Raw genomic sequence first — 19,013 nt, 5'->3', positions numbered from 1 at the left:
CAGAGCTTGGATGCGAAGGAGTGCCATTTGACTTTCAATGCAAAATTGACTGGAATTGAGATGGGACGCCATGTTTCGTTTGGAGAGCCCCTGATGTGGCTAAACATTGAAACCCCCCACAAGTGACACCATTTTGGAAAGTAGACCCCCTAAGGAACTTATCTAGAGGTGTGGTGAGCACTTTGACCCAACAAGTGCTTCACAGAAGTTTATAATGTAGAACCGTAAAAATAAAAAATCATATTTTTTCACAAAAATTATCTTTTCGCCCCCAATTTTTTATTTTCCCAAGGGTAAGAGAAGAAATTGGACCCCAAAAGTTGTTGTACAATTTGTCCTGAGTACGCTGATAGCCCATATGTGGGGGTAAACCACTGTTTGGGCGGATGGGAGAGCTCGGAAGGGAAGGAGCGCCGTTTGACTTTTCAATGCAAAATTGACAGGAATTGAGATGGGACCTCATGTTGCGTTTGAAGAGCCACTGATGTGCCTAAACATTGAAACCCCCCACAAGTGACACCATTTTGGAAAGTAGACCCCCTAAGGAACTTATCTAGAGGTGTGGTGAGCACTTTGACCCACCAAGTGCTTCACAGAAGTTTATAATGTAGAACCGTAAAAATAAAAAATCATATTTTTTCACAAAAATTATCTTTTTGCCCCCAATTTTTTATTTTCCCAAGGGTAAGAGAAGAAATTGGACCCCAAAAGTTGTTGTACAATTTGTCCTGAGTACGCTGATACCGCATATGTGGGGGTAAACCACTGTTTGGGTGGATGGGAGAGCTCGGAAGGGAAGGAGCGCCGTTTGACTTTTCAAAGCAAAATTGACAGGAATTGAGATGGGACGCCATGTTGCGTTTGAAGAGCCACTGATGTGCCTAAACATTGAAACCCCCCACAAATGACACCATTTTGGAAAGTAGACCCCCTAAGGAACTTATCTAGAGGTGTGGTGAGCACTTTGACCCACCAAGTGCTTCACAGAAGTTTATAATGCAGAGCCGTAAAAATAAAACAAAATTTTTTTTCCCACAAAAATTATTTTTTTAGCCCCCAGTTTTGTATTTTCCTGAGGGTAACAGGAGAAATTGGACCCCAAAATTTGTTGCCCAATTTGTCCTGAGTGCGATGATACACCATATGTGGGGGGAACCACTGTTTGGGCACATGGGAGGGCTCAGAAGGGAAGGAGTGCCATTTGAATGCAGACTTAGATGGAATGGTCTGCAGGTGTCACATTGCGTTTGCAGAGCCCCTAATGTACCTAAACAGTAGAAACCCCCCACAAGTGACACCATTTTGGAAAGTAGACCCCCTTAGGAACTTATCTAGATGTGTGCTGAGCGCTTTGACCCACCAAGGGCTTCACAGACGTTTATAATGGAGAGCCGTAAAAATAAAAAAAAAATCTTTCCCCCCAAAATTATTTTTTAGCCCCCAGTTTTGTATTTTCCCGAGGGTAAGAGGAGAAATTCGACCCCAAAAGTTGTTGTCCAATTTGTCCTGAGTACGCTGATACCCCGTATGTTGGGGGAAACCACCGTTTGAGCGCATGGCAGAGCTCGGAAGGGAAGGAGCGCCATTTGGAATGCAGACTTAGATGGAATGGTCTGCAGACGTCACATTGCGTTTGCAGAACCCCTAATGTACCTAAACAGTAGAAACCCCCCACAAGTGACCCCATATTGGAAACTAGACCCCCCAGGGAACTAATCTAGATGTGTTGTGAGAACTTTGAACCCCCAAATGTTTCACTACAGTTTATAACGCAGAGCCGTGAAAATAAAAAATCTTTTTTTTTCCCACAAAAAATATGTTTTAGCCCCGAGTTTTGTATTTTCCCAAGGGTAACAGGAGAAATTGGACCCCAAAAGTTGTTGTCCTATTTGTCCTGAGTACGCTGATACCCCATATGTTGGGGTAAACCCCTGTTTGGGCACACGGGAGAGCTCGGAAGGGAAGAAGCACTGTTTTACTTTTTCAACGCAGAATTGGCTGGAATTGAGATCGGACGCCATGTCGCGTTTGGAGAGCCCCTGATGTGCCTAAACAGTGGAAACCCCCCAATTATAACTGAAACCCTAATCCAAACACATCCCTAACCCTAATCCCAACAGTAACCCTAACCACACCTCTAACCCTGACACACCCCTAACCCTAATCCCAACCCTATTCCCAACCGTAAATGTAATCTAAACCCTAACTGTAACTTTAGCCCCAACCCAAACTGTAGCCCTAGCCCTAACCCTAATCCTAACCCTAGCCCTAACCCTAGCCCTAACCCTAACCCTAGCCCTAACCCTAGCCCTAACCCTAACCCTAGCCCTAACCCTAACCCTAGCCCTAACCCTAACCCTAACCCTAGCCCTAAACCTAACCCTAGCCCTAACCCTAGCCCTAACCCTAGCCCTAACTCTAACCCTAGCCCTAATGGGAAAATGGAAATAAATACATTTTTTAAATTTTTCCCTAACTAAGGGGTTTGATTTACTTTTATAGCGGGTTTTTTAGCGGATTTTTATGATTGGCAGCCGTCACACACTGAAAGACGCTTTTTATTGCAAAAAATATTTTTTGCGTTACCACATTTTGAGAGCTATAATTTTTCTATATTTTGGTCCACAGAGTCATGTGAGGTCTTGTTTTTTGCGGGACGAGTTGATGTTTTTATTGGTAACATTTTCGGGCACGTGACATTTTTTGATCGCTTTTTATTCCGATTTTTGTGAGGCAGAATGACCAAAAACCAGCTATTCATGAATTTCTTTTGGGGGAGGCGTTTATACCGTTCCGCGTTTGGTAAAATTGATGAAGCAGTTTTATTCTTCGGGTCAGTACGATTACAGCGATACCTCATTTATATCATTTTTTTATGTTTTGGCGCTTTTATACGATAAAAACTATTTTATAGAAAAAATAATTATTTTTGCATCACTTTATTCTCAGGACTATAACTTTTTTATTTTTTTGCTGATGATGCTGTATGGCGGCTCGTTTTTTGCGGGACAAGATGGCGTTTTCAGCGGTACCATGGTTAGTTATATCTGTCTTTTTGATCGCGTGTTATTCCACTTTTTGTTCGGCGGTATGATAATAAAGCGTTGTTTTTTGCCTCGTTTTTTTTTTTTTTTTCTTACGGTGTTTACTGAAGGGGTTAACTAGTGGGCCAGTTTTATAGGTCGGGCCGTTACGGACGCGGCGATACTAAATATGTGTACTTTTATTGTTTTTTTTTTTTATTTAGATAAAGAAATGTATTTATGGGAATAATATATTTTTTTTTTTTCATTATTTTGGAATATTTTTTTTAATTTTTTTTACACATTTGAAATTTTTTTTTTTTACTTTTTTACTTTGTCCCAGGGGGGGACATCACAGATCAGTGATCTAACAGTTTGCACAGCACTCTGTCAGATCACTGATCTGACATGCAGCGCTGCAGCCTTCACAGTGCCTGCTCTGAGCAGGCTCTGTGAAGCCACCTCCCTCCCTGCAGGACCCGGATCCGCGGCCATCTTGGATCCGGGGCTGGAGGGAGCAGGGAGGGAGGTGAGACCCTCGCAGCAACGCGATCACGCCCACCCCACATGGACGCAATAGTACGTCTAATGGCAGAAAGGGGTTAATATATACTACTAAAAAACTCTAATCATTAAAACACAATAGCAGAAATGTGCCTATATGATCCTAGAACGACACTACGCTTCATCCTACCTGGCAGCGGGGGTTGGCACCCTAAATTACGCTTGGCGCCCCCACTCCACGACGGCTCGCCCTCAGAATCCCTAGAGATCCCTACGATACAGGAAACCTGGAGCGACCTAATAAATGCCTAACGGACAAACCCTACCTGACAGTGGAGGTTGGCACCCTACTTTGAAACGGTTGGCGCCCCCACTCAGCGTCGACTAACCCTAGGATCCCTCAAAAATCCCTACAATGGAGATAAAGTTCAGAAAAAATGTCCCAATACACCCTGATAACCACGAAGAAAAATAAAGAATGAAAAATGTGAAACAAAAACATAAGAAAAAGAAAAATACCCCAACAACATAATGTGATGTAATAAAGAGATCAGTATATCACAGATTGGGCTTCAATCTACAAAATCGGATATGCCCAGCTGATAAAGGGTATATCAGGATGTAGTAAATAAATCTCACATCATCAAAATAAGAAAAGATGATAACAAATATCCAATAGGGGGACACATTTATATTTTAAAATAAATCAGTACATGATTATGTTACCGAGACACGATCGTCTGTAACCGAGCAGGCAATATACAAATGTTTAAACAGATTGCCCAGAAAGCCCCCTTATATGGACAAAAAAATAGGCTATTACATCAATCTCCAATCATACAAGTACAAACGGCAATAATAAAGTGCAAAGTGCCAAAATGATAAAGGGCATAGGACCGATAATTATAGCAGCGTTATCGTCACAAAAAGCCCCGTACTGACTCAGACTTAACCCTTAATAATAAAGGGTACAGAAACAATAGTCACAGCAGCATGGTAATTCAATGATTAGCACAGTAAGATCAAAGATACTCATCTGTGAGCTGCGGCACGAGATCCCGAAATCCGGGTAACGCCGTAGGAGATGATGATAAGGAGATGACAAAAGCAGCACTCGATCAAAATCTTATCCCCAAAACAATGCCCGACGCGTTTCCCCCCCCATTGTTGCAAGGGGGTTCATCAGGGGTCAGCAGCACGTGTAATCCAAGCTGTGATAAGGCTCACCCAAAGCCCATTTAAAAAACCCGGCTTACCGGAAATGAAAGCAGCGTGTCAGACGCGCCTACTAGCCGTAGTCACATAGCGATGACGTGACAGTCGCTAGAGACTTGGAACGCAATAATGCGCTCCATACCATAAGAATGAATCGCGCATGCGTCAAGGCGCGGTCACATAGAAATGACGTAGCGGTCGCTGGAACATAGCGGTCTGCTATTGTGTTTTAATGATTAGAGTTTTTTAGTAGTATATATTAATAAAGGTTATTTTTTATGAATCCTATCCTCGTTTGGCCCATGCAAAATGTTCTTCAAAATCAGGACCTTTGTATCATCTGGTCACGCACCCTACATTCACTTAACACCCCTCTGTGTCTGTACATTGTATATATCCTGGTTGGTGACTGGTTCGTCAACACCCTATTTAGTATATTGATGGCTGGACCGTACAATATACCGTATATACTCCAGTATAAGCTCAGTTTTTCAGCACTTTTTTTTTTTTGCTGGGGGCAATGCATACCGGGATGGGGATGAGGGGACAATGCATACCAGGCTTATACATGAATCAATACGTTTTCGCAGTGGTAAAATTGGGTGTTTCAGCTTATACTCGAGTATATACGGTAAGCACTTTTTCCATTCACCTTTGGTGTCTCCCCTATTTCCTCATAGAGTGTAGCTTGCAAGAAGGCTCCTCACTCCGTTTGGTATCTGTTGATTTTCTGTGTTTTTCTGTAAATGTCTTCATTCTCTGTACACGTCGCCTCTAAAATGTAAAGTGCTATGGAATATGTTGGCGCTATAGAAATAAAAATTATTATTATAGCAGCTCGTCTCCAACCACTAGTTCAGAGAGAACCAAAAATTGGAGACAGAGCCTGCGAATGGGAAAATTGGGGAAAAATGCAGGATACAAGTCATGCAGTGGCCACTGCCAGAGATGATGTTATTCCTCATTTTAGAGGGTTATATAAAAAAAAAAAAGTGTGTGGCGACCAATTTGGAAAAACAAAGGTTTTAGGGGAGCTCTAATTACAATATTGAAATATATGAATGCACAGTTGAGGTCTTTCTAATGATATATTCATAACTAGGCCTGCAACGACAACGACAGGGGGCAATGTCTACAGCTAGAGAAAAGAAGGTTTAATCATCTCACATGGGGATTCTTTACTGTAAGAGCAGTGAGATTATGGAACTTTCTGCCACAGGGTGTTATGATGGTTGATTCCCTGCAAAAGTTCAAGGTGGGCCTGGATTCCTTTTTTCAAAAATATATGATGGTACGTTGGGCCAAGAAACTAGTCTGATATCCAAATTCGGGGCCAAGAGGGAACCTTTTCTCTTCATATGGGGCAAGTAACATCTGCCTCATGGGTTTTTTTCTTTCCTCGGAATCAATTTTTTTAGGTTTAGGTTAAACTTGACGGACTGGTGTCTTCCTTCAAAATTAAAACTCTGAAATTTAATTTAAAAAAAAATAAATCTGAGTTTCCAACTTGGATTTTTTAATTTTTTTTCCTGGACAGCTTATTAAATAAAAACAAGGACAGTCAACTTATTTTACAGATATATTGGAAAATCATAATAAATCATTTCACATGTATAGAGCCCATAATTTAGATACGAAAACATTCGCCGAATTCATTGTGAACGGCAACATTAGGCTAATTTTTGTTAGGAGATTTGTGACCGTGCTTTTGGCACAGTTCTTCCTACTGACAAATTAGCAGCATTGGTAATCCATTGAAGAACTTGAAATTCCTCTGGGCCCGGCCTGTTGTTATTAGGTCTCATTTGTGAAGCAAATTATTCTCATGTAAATTACGTCAGGAAGCAGAATATGACAGATTTACACTCCTAAATGAAATATATAGGGCTGAAATGTTCTTATTTTTCATGCTCTTGTTGTATAACCGGTTGTGGGAGGCAATTAAGGGGTTCTTAAAAAGTTGTAAATAGTCATTTTAAAGTCATCCTTCACCATTTTTTGCGTTCTTGTCCCTGTTGGTCGAGTTCTTATCGGTGCTATAGAGCGGTCTTTGCCCTCTGGCAGCTGTCTTCAGAAGTAGACTTAGATGGCGGGCCATTGTTTGGCCAACCGTATGGGTGGTAGCCGTCTCTTTCATATACAAGAGCGCTCGTTCCCCCAAGTGTTCTCTATGAAAGCGGTCAAAAGCATCATATCCCCGGGAGAACAAAATGATAGGCAGTCTGAAATTGGGCATGACGGACCCTTAAGTCCCCCGACAATCAATTGTGTGAGGTTCCCCTACACATTAGAGTGTCGGCTGATCCTGTGGATATCGGTGGGTTCAGACGACGTTGGTCCAGTGTTTATAGAGCGTTTTGGCTACACTGCTGTGCTACGGCAGATCCTCTGCTCCTTCCGGTGAACAGTGGCTCACACTACAGAGGGGTAAAGGGGACCGAGCACGATTGTCCACCAGCACCCAGCTGATTTGGTGGATATACACATTTCCATTCTTTCTGTACGCCATGTGGCACTATACTATCTAAGAGCTCATTCAGACGTCTTTTTGCGCACGAGCTTTGGTTTTCGCCGATAGCACTCGTACCTACAGTAGTGAATGAGGCCGTTCATATGTCTGAGAAAAATCAAGTCGACATGTCCGAGTGTCAGATCAATACAAACAATGCAAGTCTATGGGTCCGTGAAAAGAACGGACAGCACTCAAATGCCCTCCGAGAACGGTTGTCTTTTCGCATTACATAGGAGAAAGTGGAGAGACTTTGTTTTTCACATGAGAAAAACATGATGAAAATCTGCCCAAACTAGGATGATAATGATAAAAACACTGATGAAACCGTCAGTCTCGTAGGTGAAAAAAAAAATGACGTGTGTACGAGCCCTAAACTCAACACTGGATAATGTAACTGTACATATAGTTCACTTGTAGGCTCTGTACAAGAAATGTGATAGTCAATGGGGACACGACCATAAATAAACAAATCCAGACTTTTTACAAACATGTCAATGTTTATTGAATTTCATAGTAAAATAAATTATTCATTCAATAGAAACATAACTGTAAAACGGTATATAAAAGTGAGGTCACAAATGAACTCAGTACTGTCTATAAACACACAGACATTATCTATTTATCTACAGTCATGGCCGAAAAAGTTGGCACCCTTGAAATTTTGTCTTTTGAGGTTTTGTGTGAAATGATGTTCAATTTGCCTTTTTTTCTGTTGCTTCAATACACAAAGGAAATCAATCTATCTATCTATCTATCTATCTATCTATCTATCTATCTATCTATCTATCTATCTATCTATCTATCTATCTATCTATCTATCTATCACCTTAAGGCTATGTGCACACGTATTCTAGGACCACTGTGGATTTTTCTGCAGTGGATTTGATAAATCCGCAGTGGACAAAATCCGCATCGTGTGCACATAGCCTTAGAAACAAAATACCGTAACATATAAAACACCAATATCCCAAGAAGTAATTCCCTTTAACGCAAGAATGTTGCAATGATGAACAGCTGTAGGATCGCTTCCAGACCATAAAAAACCAATAGGATTGTGTTGATAGCTACATCTGCTTCCAGGATATATGTCTGCCATATAAGAAAAAATACAGACAGAATGATATTGCCAGCAGCGAAGAACAGGCTGTATAATAACGGACGGAATTCTTCGCACAAGTTTCCCATTGTTCCTGTAATAAAACCTATCATCAGTTTCCAGTGATTTTGTGCTATAAATCCATAGATTTCTTATTCCCACAAGAAACTGATTATTAGGCCGGAGTCACACTACCGTATAATACGGACGAGTGCTATGCGATAAAACATTGCGTAGCACTCGGACCAATGTTAATCTATGGGGCAGCTCCTATTATTCGTTGTGTTCTCGGCAGTATTATGCGTGCGAGAGAAATCACAGCATGCTGCGAATTGCACCGTATATCGGCCAAGAATCGCCAATGAAAGTCTATGGGTGCGAGAAAAACTCGCACACCACATCACCCTCAGTGCGACCTGTGAGAAATACGCAGCGGTGTCCTATAGAAAAGCCGGCAATTCAGTGCGGTGTAATGTAAAATCACACTGACAGGTTAGAATAGATAAAATAAATGTCTACACATAGTATAGGTAGATATACAGTGCCTTTCGAAAGTATTCAGCCCCCTGGAACTTTTCAGCCTTTTCCCACATATCATACTTCAAACATAAAGATACCAAATGTAAATTTTTGGTGAAGAATCAACAACAAGTGGAACACAATTGTGAAGTAGAACAAAATTTATTGATTACTAGCTGAAGAGCCCGGCGTTGCCTGGGCATAGTAAATATCTGTGGTTAGTTATAGCACCTCACTTCTCTTATTTTCCCATCACGCCTCTCATTTTCTCCCTCACTACTCCTATTTTCCCCCTTAGTCCTCTCATTCCCCCCTAACACTTGTCATTTCGACCTCACATCTGTCATTTTCCGATCACTCCACTATTTTCCCTCTCTCATTTTGCACTCACACCTTTTCATTTTCACCTCACACCCCTCATTTTCACCTCAGTATATACATGTTTGTCATCTCCCATATATATAGTATACACCTGTATGTCATCTCCTGTATATAGTATATACCTGTATGTCATCTCCCCTGTAAATAGTATATACCTGCTGTATGTCATCTCCTCCTGTATATTGTATATACCTATGTGTCATCTCCTCCTGTATATAGTATATACCTGTATGTCATCTCTTCTGTATATACTATATACCTGTATGTCATCTCCTCCTATATATAGTATATACCTGTATGTCATCTCCTGTATATACCTGTATGTCATCTCTCCTGTATATAGTATATACCTGCTGTATGTCATCTCCTCCTCTATATAGCTATGTGTCATCTCCTCTTTTATATAGTATACACCTGTATGTCATCTCCTCCTGTATATAGTATATACGTGTGTGTCATCTGCTCCTGTATATAGTATATACGGGTGTCATCTCCTCCTGTATATAGTATGTACCTGTATGTCATCTCTTCCTGTATATAGTATTTACGTGTGTCATCTCCTCCTGTATATAGAATATACCTGTGTGTCATCTCCCCCTGTATATAGTATATACATGTGTCATCTCCCCTGTATATAGTATATACCTGTGTCATCCCCTCCTGTATATAGTATATACCTGTGTGTCATCTCCTCCAGTATATAGTATATATCTGTGTGTCATCTCCCCTGTATATAGTATGTACCTGTATGTCATCTCCTCCTGTATATAGTATGTACCTGTATGTCATCTCCTCCTGTATATAGTATATACCTGTGTGTCATCTCCTCCTGTATATAGAATATACCTGTGTCATCTCCCCTGTATATAGTATATACCTGTGTGTCATCTCCCCTGTATATAGAATATACCTGTGTCATCTCCTCCTGTATATAGTATATACCAGTGTGTCATCTCCTCCTGTATATAGTATATACCTGTGTCATCTCCCCTGTATATAGTACATATGTGTGTGTCATCTCCTCCTGTATATAGTATATACCTGTATGTCATCTCCTCCTGTATATAGTATATACCTGTGTCATCACCCCTGTATATAGTATATATGTGTGTGTCAACTCCCCTGTATATAGTATATACCTGTGTGTCATCTCCTCCTGTATTAGACGTCGTTCACATGTTATTTGCTCAGTATTTTTACATCAGTATTTGTAAGGTAAATCGGCAGCCTGATAAATCCCCAGCCAACAGGAAGCCCTCCCCCGTGGCAGTATATATTAGCTCACACATACACGTAATAGACAGGTCATGTGACTGACAGCTGCCGTATTTCCTATATGGTACAGTTATTGCTCTTGCAGTTTGTCTGCTTTTTAATCAGATTTTAATTTTTGAAGGATAATACCAGACTTGTGAGTTTCATGTATCAAGTTGTGTGTGTTGAGTTGCGTGTGGCGACATGCATGTAGCGACTTTTGTGAGATGAGTTTTGTGTGGCGACATGTGTGTAGCAACTTTTTGTGTCGAGTTGCATGTGACAGGTTAGTGTAGCAAGTTGTGTGCAGCAAGTTTTGCGCATGGCAAGTTTTGCGTGTGGCGAGTTTTATGTGTGGTGCATTTTGAGTATGTGCAAGTTTTGTGTGAGGCAACTTTTGCATGTGTTGCAACTTTTGTGCATGTGGCAATTTTTCCGCGTGTGCAAGTTTTGCGTGTGGCAAGTTTTCCATGAGGTGAGTTTTGCACGTGTGGCGAGTTTTGCGTGAGCCTAGTTTTGCATGTGGCGAGTTTTGCGTGTGGCGCGTTTTGAGCAGCGACTTTTGTGTTTCGACTTTTATGTGGCGAGGTTGACGTATGTGTGGTGAAATGTGTGCTGAGGGTGATATGTGTTCAAGTACGTGGTAGTGTGTGGCGAATTTTGTGTGTTCATATCCCCGTGTGTGGTGAGTATCCCATGTCGGGGCCCCACCTTAGCAACTTTATGGTATATACTCTTTGGCGCCATCGCTCTCACTCTTTAAGTCCCCCTTGTTCACATCTGGCAGCTGTCAATTTGCCTCCAACACTTCTCCTTTCACTTTTTCCCCATTATGTAGATAGGGGCAAAATTGTTTGGTGAATTGGAACGCGCGGGGTTAAAATTTCGCCTCACAACATAGCCTATGACGCTCTCAGGGTCCAGACGTGTGACTGTGCAAAACTTTGTGGCTGTAGCTGCGGCGGTGCAGATGCCAATCCCAGACATACACACACACATACACACATTCAGCTTTATATATTAGATTTTACATTTTTGTGGAAATTCAAAAACTGAAAAGTGGGGAGTGCAATATTATTCGGCCCCTTTACTTTCAGTGCAGCAAACTCACTCCAGAAGTTCATTGTGGATCTCTGAATGATCCAGTGTTGTCCTAAATGCCTAATGATGATAAATATAATCCACCTGTGTGTAATCAAGCCTCCGTATAATTGCACCTGCTCTGTGATAGTCTCAGGGTTCTGTTTGAAGCACAGAGAGCATCATAAAGACCAAGGAACACAACAGGCAGGTCCGTGATACTGTTGTGGAGAAGTTTAAAGCCGGATTTGGATACAAAATGATTTCCAAAACTTTAAACATCCCAAGGAGCGCTGTGCAAGCGATCATATTGAAATGGAAGGAGCATCATACCACTGCAAATCTACCAAGACCCGGCCGTCCCTCTAAACTTTCATCTCAAACAAGGAGAAGACTGATCAGAGATGCAGCCAAGAGGCCCATGATCACTCTGGATGAACTGCAGAGATCTACAGCTGAGGTGGGACAGTCTGTCCATAGGACAACAATCAGTCGTACACTGCACAAATCTGGCCTTTCTGGAAGAGTGGCAAGAAGAAAGCCATTTCTCAAAGATATCCATAAAAAGTGTCATTTAAAGTTTGCAACAAGCCACCTGGGAGACACACCAAACATGTGGAAGAAGGTGCTCTGGTCAGATGAAACCAAAATCGAACTTTTTGGCAACAATGCCAAATGATATGTTTGGCATAAAGGCAACACAGTTCATCACCCTGAACACACCATCCCCACTGTCAAACATGGTGGCAGCGGCATCATGGTTTAGGCCTGCTGTTCTTCAGCAGGGACAGGGAAGATGGTTAAAATTTATGAGAAGATGGATGGAGCCAAATACAGGACCATTCTTGAAGAAAACCTGTTGGAGTCTGCAAAAACCTGAGACTGGGACGGGGATTTGTCTTCCAACAAGACAATGATCCCAAACATAAAGCAAAATCTACAATGGAATGGTTCACAAATAAACGTATCCAGGTGTTAGAATGGCCAAGTCAAAGTCCATACCTCAATCCTATCGAGAATCTGTGGCAAGAGCTGAAAACTGCTGTTCACAAACGATCTCCATCAAACCTCACTGAGCTCGAGCTGTTTGCCAAAGAAGAATGGTGTAACAACTCTGCTGGCATCACAGCATGGCCTCACATCTCTCACACAATCTTACCCACTGCTCCAGGCCATGATGTGGTTTCTGTTTAATGCCAGCTCCATGTTCTGTGTCTTTGCTTTCTGCATGCCTCATGGCTGTGTGTATAGGGGGCCGGCGCCTGAACTCTCTGGTTCTTATAGGAATCAGGTGCACCTGTCCAATCAGTTCCTGACCAATTATCAAGAGGCCTCCTGTATATAGTGCAGCTCCACCCTGTGGTCTGGGCCTGTGCAATGTGTTTGCTCAGTTAGTGTTTTGCTTCTGAGTTTGCCAGGTCTTGCTCTGTGTTGCTCCCTCTCTGGAGGCTTTTCTCTGTGCATTTGCCTTGATCTTAGTCCGCCCTCCAGGAGGCAGAATATCCTGGTCCCTGTGTCTTTGTGTCTTGTTCCATTGCCTTGTCTGTACTTAGTCTTATCTCGGTCTCCTTGTGTGTGGCTTCCTTCCCTGCTGTGTCTTTCCTTGTGTTCTCAGTCTGTTTACACTCCGCACTCTTGCGGCTCTGCCTGCTCTGCATCTTGGTGGCTTTACCGCTGCTCCGCACTTCTGCGGTTCTGCTCCGTCTTGCTCTGCTCCCGTTGCTGCAGAAACCTCTTGCTGCAGTTCCTCTCTGCAATCCTTGCGGTTCCACTTTGCTTAGCTTCTGCAGTATCTCTTGCTGCAGCTTCTCTCCACATTCTTTGTGGCTCTGCTCAGCTTTTGTCGCTACGCTACCGCTTGCTGCTTTTCCATTCCTATCTGCAGTCTTTCACTCCTCTCCTGTGTGAACAGGTCCCTACCTGTTCCTCCAAACTATATATCCCTACCTGTTCCTTCATCTCACTCACAATTGGACTGCACTCGGGAGTCATCTGAGTGCAGCCTGATTCTAATATCTCATCAGCCAGTCCTGTCTCCTGCCGTCCTAAGTCAGTCCTGTGTCTCCTGCCGTCCTAGCAAACCCTGTGTTCTCTGCCGTGTCTCTGCCAGCCCTGTGTTCCAAACTACATATCTGTACCTGCACGTCCAGTGTGAACAGGCCCTTACCTGTTTCTTCATATACCACATCAACCAGTCCTGTGTTCTCTGCCGTGCCTCCCAATCCTGTGTTCCTGCCAGTCCTGCCGTTCCTGCCCTGCCTTCCAGTCCTGTGTTCCTGCTGTCCTAGCCAGTCCTGTTTCCTGCCGTGTCTCTGCCAGCCCTGTGTTCTCTGCCGTGTCTCTGCCAGTCCTGTCTCAGCCGTGCCAGCCTACTCGTCCGTGTTCCAGCCGTGCTCTTCTGCCAGTCCTGCCTAATGCCCGCACCAATCCTGGTGTTCCAGTCTCCCAAGTGGGATCAGCAGCCACAGCCAGACACCACCCTGGAGTAGCACCTGGCAGCTGCCTGCTGCACAAGCCTGTCCTCACCATCAGAGGCTCCAGTGAAAACCCAGGCAGCTGTTATAGTCACGCCCCTTCCAGGGTAGTCTGGTTTGTGGCACAGTGGGGCCACAAAACCCCCGAGCTCACGCCCCCAGTCAGGGCGTGAGTGTGACAGTTTGCAAAGGCCATGGTCCCCGCTGAGTCCCATGTGCCTTCGCTCTCGGAGCAAGATGAACTCTCTTCTTGCCAGTATTGGCCTCCGAGGAAAATGTTTACCCAGTCTGAAAGCCAGTCCTTCACTGCTCCATCCCCTATTGTCATCTCTAATGAGCTGTTTGATCGACTTCAAGCCTGCGCTCCTAATGACGAATCCAAGCCAGCAGATCCTCCATGCTACTATGGGGACCCAAAGCAATGTCGTGTGTTCCTGGAGCGGTGCTTGCGTTATTTCAAGTGGCATGCCACCCAATTCCCCACTGACTGGTTGAAAGTAGTTTTCTTAATGGCCTACCTTAGAGGAGATGCTTTGATGTGGTGCGACCCCCTTTGGGAAGCAGGGGACCCCATCATCTCGAATCTGCCGGCCTTCCTGGTGGCCTTCTGTAAAGCCTTCGATGAGCCAAGTACTGCATCTCCTGAAAAGTCTTCCCCTTCAAGTTCACAGAGACGGTCCAGACGAAAGAAACCTGTAGGTAAACCGTCACTTCCGTCCATGATCGTCCAAGACTCATCTGTTCCACAACCCGCCAAAACGGCCACCCGAGCAAGATCCAAGAGGTCTAATAAAAGGGGTCTGGCAAATCAGCAGCCTGAATCTGGTGCTGAGATTGAAATACGGTATCCCTGTGGTTGTAAAGAACATTCAGATGGTCTTTGCCCTGTGAAGCCTGTACTCCAAAACCCTGGGCCAGTAGGAGAGGCTGCCCTTGGCGAGAGTACTTCCTCTCCGTCAAAGTTAATGACTGTTTCTCTACCTTCTGGGAGCTTTGGTGTGTTTGAGCTGCCTATCATTCGGAGTCAGTGTATGGTCTCCGTTCTACAGCTCCAGAACCCGGTGTGGGCGGTACCTGATAATGGCCGAGCCCTGCTAAAGAGCAGTCTAGTCCTGCAAGGACAACTACAGCTCCAAGTTGGAGCCTTATACACGAAGAAGTTTGTTTTCCGTATGCTGTCTGTTATGCCCATGGGTCATTCTGAGCCAAGGACTCTACCACCCGCTCTGGTTAAGAGTTCCAGTAAAGTGCTTCGTTTGAACTTACCCAGTCTTGAGAAGTGTCTGGTTCCCATGCATCAAAGACTCTCAGCAGTGTCATCTTCTTCAGCTGGTCTGCTAGTCGTCAAGTCAAGATGTGCTGACGTCACCGAAGATGGGGAAACGGTGACGATGTCTCCACACATCTCCAATGACTATACCAGTAAACAGTTAGTCGTCGAGTCAAGGTGTGCTGATGTCACTGAAGATGGGGAAGCGGTGACGATTTCTCCACATATCTCCCACGACTATTCCTGTAATCCGTTCCTAGGAACATCCCCGCCATTTGGACGATTTCTTCTGGATAACGGGCAGAAGATGGTTCCTATGTGGATACCTTCAGCATCCATGTGGCCGGCTGGTGAAGATTTCAAGACATCTCTGCTACCTGAAAATTTGTCTCTGGATATCGGGCAGAAGATGTATCCTGTTAGTGTTCCTTCGGCTTCTAAGTGGCCGGCTGGTGAAGATATCAAACCAGTAGCATCCAAGTCCCTGCTTCTTGTCTACCCAGAGGAGATGGTCCAGTCCATTGAGGAGGCTAACCCTGTTGGGCACAAAGAGACTTTGTCTTCTGAGATTCCTGGTGACCCGCCTGCCTTATTCTACTCTGAAGATGTCATGTTGGCCTGGACTATGTGTGCTCCTATCCTTCTTCTACAAGTTATTCTGGCGGGCTTGAAGAAGAGGGGCCGTAAAGGGGGGGAGGGGTACTGTAACAACTCTGCTGGCATCACAGCATGGCCTCACATCTCTCACACAATCTTACCCACTGCTCCAGGCCATGATGTGGTTTCTGTTTAATGCCAGCTCCATGTTCTGTGTCTCTGCTCTGTGCATGCTTCATGGCTATGTGTATAGGGGGCCGGCGCCTGAACTCTCTGGTTCTTATGGGAATCAGGTGCACCTGTCCAATCAGTTCCTGACCAATTATCAAGAGGCCTCCTGTATATAGAGCAGCTCCACCCTGTGGTCTGGGCCTGTGCAATGTGTTTGCTCAGTTAGTGTTTTGCTTCTGAGTTTGCCTGGCCTTGCTCTATGTTACTCCCTCTCTGGAGGCTTTTCTCTGTGCATTTGCCTTGATCTTAGTCCGCCCTCCAGGAGGCAGAATATCCTGGTCCCTGTGTCTTTGTCCCTGTGTCTTGTTCCATTGCCTTGTCTGTACTTAGTCTTATCTCGGTCTCCTTGTGTGTGGCTTCCTTCCCTGCTGTGTCTTTCCTTGTGTTCTCTGTTTACACTCCGCACTCTTGCGGCTCTGCCTGCTCTGCATCTTGGTGGCTTTACCGCTGCTCCGCACTTCTGCGGTTCTGCTCCGTCTTGCTCTGCTCCGCTCCCGTTGCTGCAGAAACCTCTTGCTGCAGTTCCTCTCTGCAATCCTTGCGGTTCCACTTTGCTTAGCTTCTGCAGTATCTCTTGCTGCAGCTTCTCTCCACATTCTTTGTGGCTCTGCTCAGCTTTTGTCGCTACGCTACCGCTTGCTGCTTTTCCATTCCTATCTTCAGTCTTTCACTCCTCTCCTGTGTGAACAGGTCCCTACCTGTTCCTCCAAACTATATATCCCTACCTGTTCCTTCATCTCACTCACAATTGGACTGCACTCGGGAGTCATCTGAGTGCAGCCTGATTCTAATATCTCATCAGCCAGTCCTGTCTCCTGCCGTCCTAAGTCAGTCCTGTGTCTCCTGCCGTCCTAGCAAACCCTGTGTTCTCTGCCAGCCCTGTGTTCCAAACTACATATCTGTACCTGCACGTCCAGTGTGAACAGGCCCTTACCTGTTTCTTCATATACCACATCAACCAGTCCTGTGTTCTCTGCCGTGCCTCCCAATCCTGTGTTCCTGCCAGTCCTGCCGTTCCTGCCCTGCCTTCCAGTCCTGTGTTCCTGCTGTCCTAGCCAGTCGTGTTTCCTGCCGTGTCTCTGCCAGCCCTGTGTTCTCTGCCAGCCCTGTGTTCTCTGCCAGTCCTGTCTCAGCCGTGCCAGCCTACTCGTCTGTGTTCCAGCCGTGCTCTTCTGCCAGTCCTGCCTAATGCCCGCACCAATCCTGGTGTTCCAGTCTCCCAAGTGGGATCAGCAGCCACAGCCAGACACCACCCTGGAGTAGCACCTGGCAGCTGCCTGCTGCACAAGCCTGTCCTCACCATCAGAGGCTCCAGTGAAAACCCAGGCAGCTGTTATAGTCACGCCCCTTCCAGGGTAGTCTGGTTTGTGGCACAGTGGGGCCACAAAACCCCCGAGCTCACGCCCACCAGTCAGGGCGTGAGTGTGACAAATGGGCAAGAATTTCAGTCTCTTGATGTACAAAACTGATGGAGACATACCCCAAGCGACTTGCAGCTGTAATCGCAGCAAAAGGTGGCGCAACAAAGTATTAAGTTAAAGGGGCCGAATAATATTGCACGCCCCACTTTTCAGTTTTTGAATTTCCACAAAAATGTAAAATAACCAATACATTTCTTTCTACTTCACAATTGTGTTCCTCTTGCTGTTGATTCTTCACCAAAAAATTACATTTGGTATCTTTATGTTTGAAGCATGATATGTGGGAAAAGGTTGAAAAGTTCCAGGGAGCTGAATACCGTATATATACAGTGGGGCAAAAAAGTATTTAGTCAGTCAGCAATAGTGCAAGTTCCACCACTTAAAAAGATGAGAGGCGTCTGTAATTTACATCATAGGTAGACCTCAACTATGGGAGACAAACTGAGAAAAAAAAAATCCAGAAAATCACATTGTCTGTTTTTTTAACATTTTATTTGCATATTATGGTGGAAAATAAGTATTTGGTCAGAAACAAAATTTCATCTCAATACTTTGTAATATATCCTTTGTTGGCAATGACAGAGGTCAAACGTTTTCTGTAAGTCTTCACAAGGTTGCCACACACTGTTGTTGGTATGTTGGCCCATTCCTCCATGCAGATCTCCTCTAGAGCAGTGATGTTTTTGGCTTTTCGCTTGGCAACACGGACTTTCAACTCCCTCCAAAGGTTTTCTATAGGGTTGAGATCTGGAGACTGGCTAGGCCACTCCAGGACCTTGAAATGCTTCTTACGAAGCCACTCCTTTGTTGCCCTGGCGGTGTGCTTTGGATCATTGTCATGTTGAAAGACCCAGCCACGTTTCATCTTCAATGCCCTTGCTGATGGAAGGAGGTTTGCACTCAAAATCTCACGATACATGGCCCCATTCATTCTTTCATGTACCCGGATCAGTCGTCCTGGCCCCTTTGCAGAGAAACAGCCCCAAAGCATGATGTTTCCACCACCATGCTTTACAGTAGGTATGGTGTTTGATGGATGCAACTCAGTATTCTTTTTCCTCCAAACACGACAAGTTGTGTTTCTACCAAACAGTTCCAGTTTGGTTTCATCAGACCATAGGACATTCTCCCAAAACTCCTCTGGATCATCCAAATGCTCTCTAGCAAACTTCAGACGGGCCCGGACATGTACTGGCTTAAGCAGTGGGACACGTCTGGCACTGCAGGATCTGAGTCCATGGTGGCGTAGTGTGTTACTTATGGTAGGCCTTGTTACATTGGTCCCAGCTCTCTGCAGTTCATTCACTAGGTCCCCCCGCGTGGTTCTGGGATTTTTGCTCACCGTTCTTGTGATCATTCTGACCCCACGGGGTGGGATTTTGCGTGGAGCCCCAGATCGAGGGAGATTATCAGTGGTCTTGTATGTCTTCCATTTT

At 44.5% G+C, this 19,013-nt stretch overlaps 1 protein-coding gene across 2 annotated transcripts in view; it reads right to left on the bottom strand.

Annotated features, from left to right (window-relative positions):
* Window positions 1-7,747: 7,747 nt before the first annotated feature.
* TMEM80 (transmembrane protein 80) overlaps window positions 7,748-19,013 on the bottom strand; it is a 37,529-nt gene continuing 26,263 nt past the window's right edge. The window contains exon 5 of one of the 2 annotated variants that reach the window (XM_069738950.1): window positions 7,748-8,444. In XM_069738950.1, coding sequence (XP_069595051.1) covers window positions 8,239-8,444 — 206 coding nt within the window. In that variant the 3' untranslated portion in view covers window positions 7,748-8,238. The remainder of the gene's footprint in view (window positions 8,445-19,013) is intronic. The other variant, XM_069738951.1, reaches the window with a different exon arrangement.

This window comes from Ranitomeya imitator, chromosome 9 (assembly GCF_032444005.1).
Source record: "Ranitomeya imitator isolate aRanImi1 chromosome 9, aRanImi1.pri, whole genome shotgun sequence".
NCBI lineage: Eukaryota > Metazoa > Chordata > Amphibia > Anura > Dendrobatidae > Ranitomeya > Ranitomeya imitator.
This window is presented reverse-complemented; position numbering and strand designations above follow the sequence as displayed.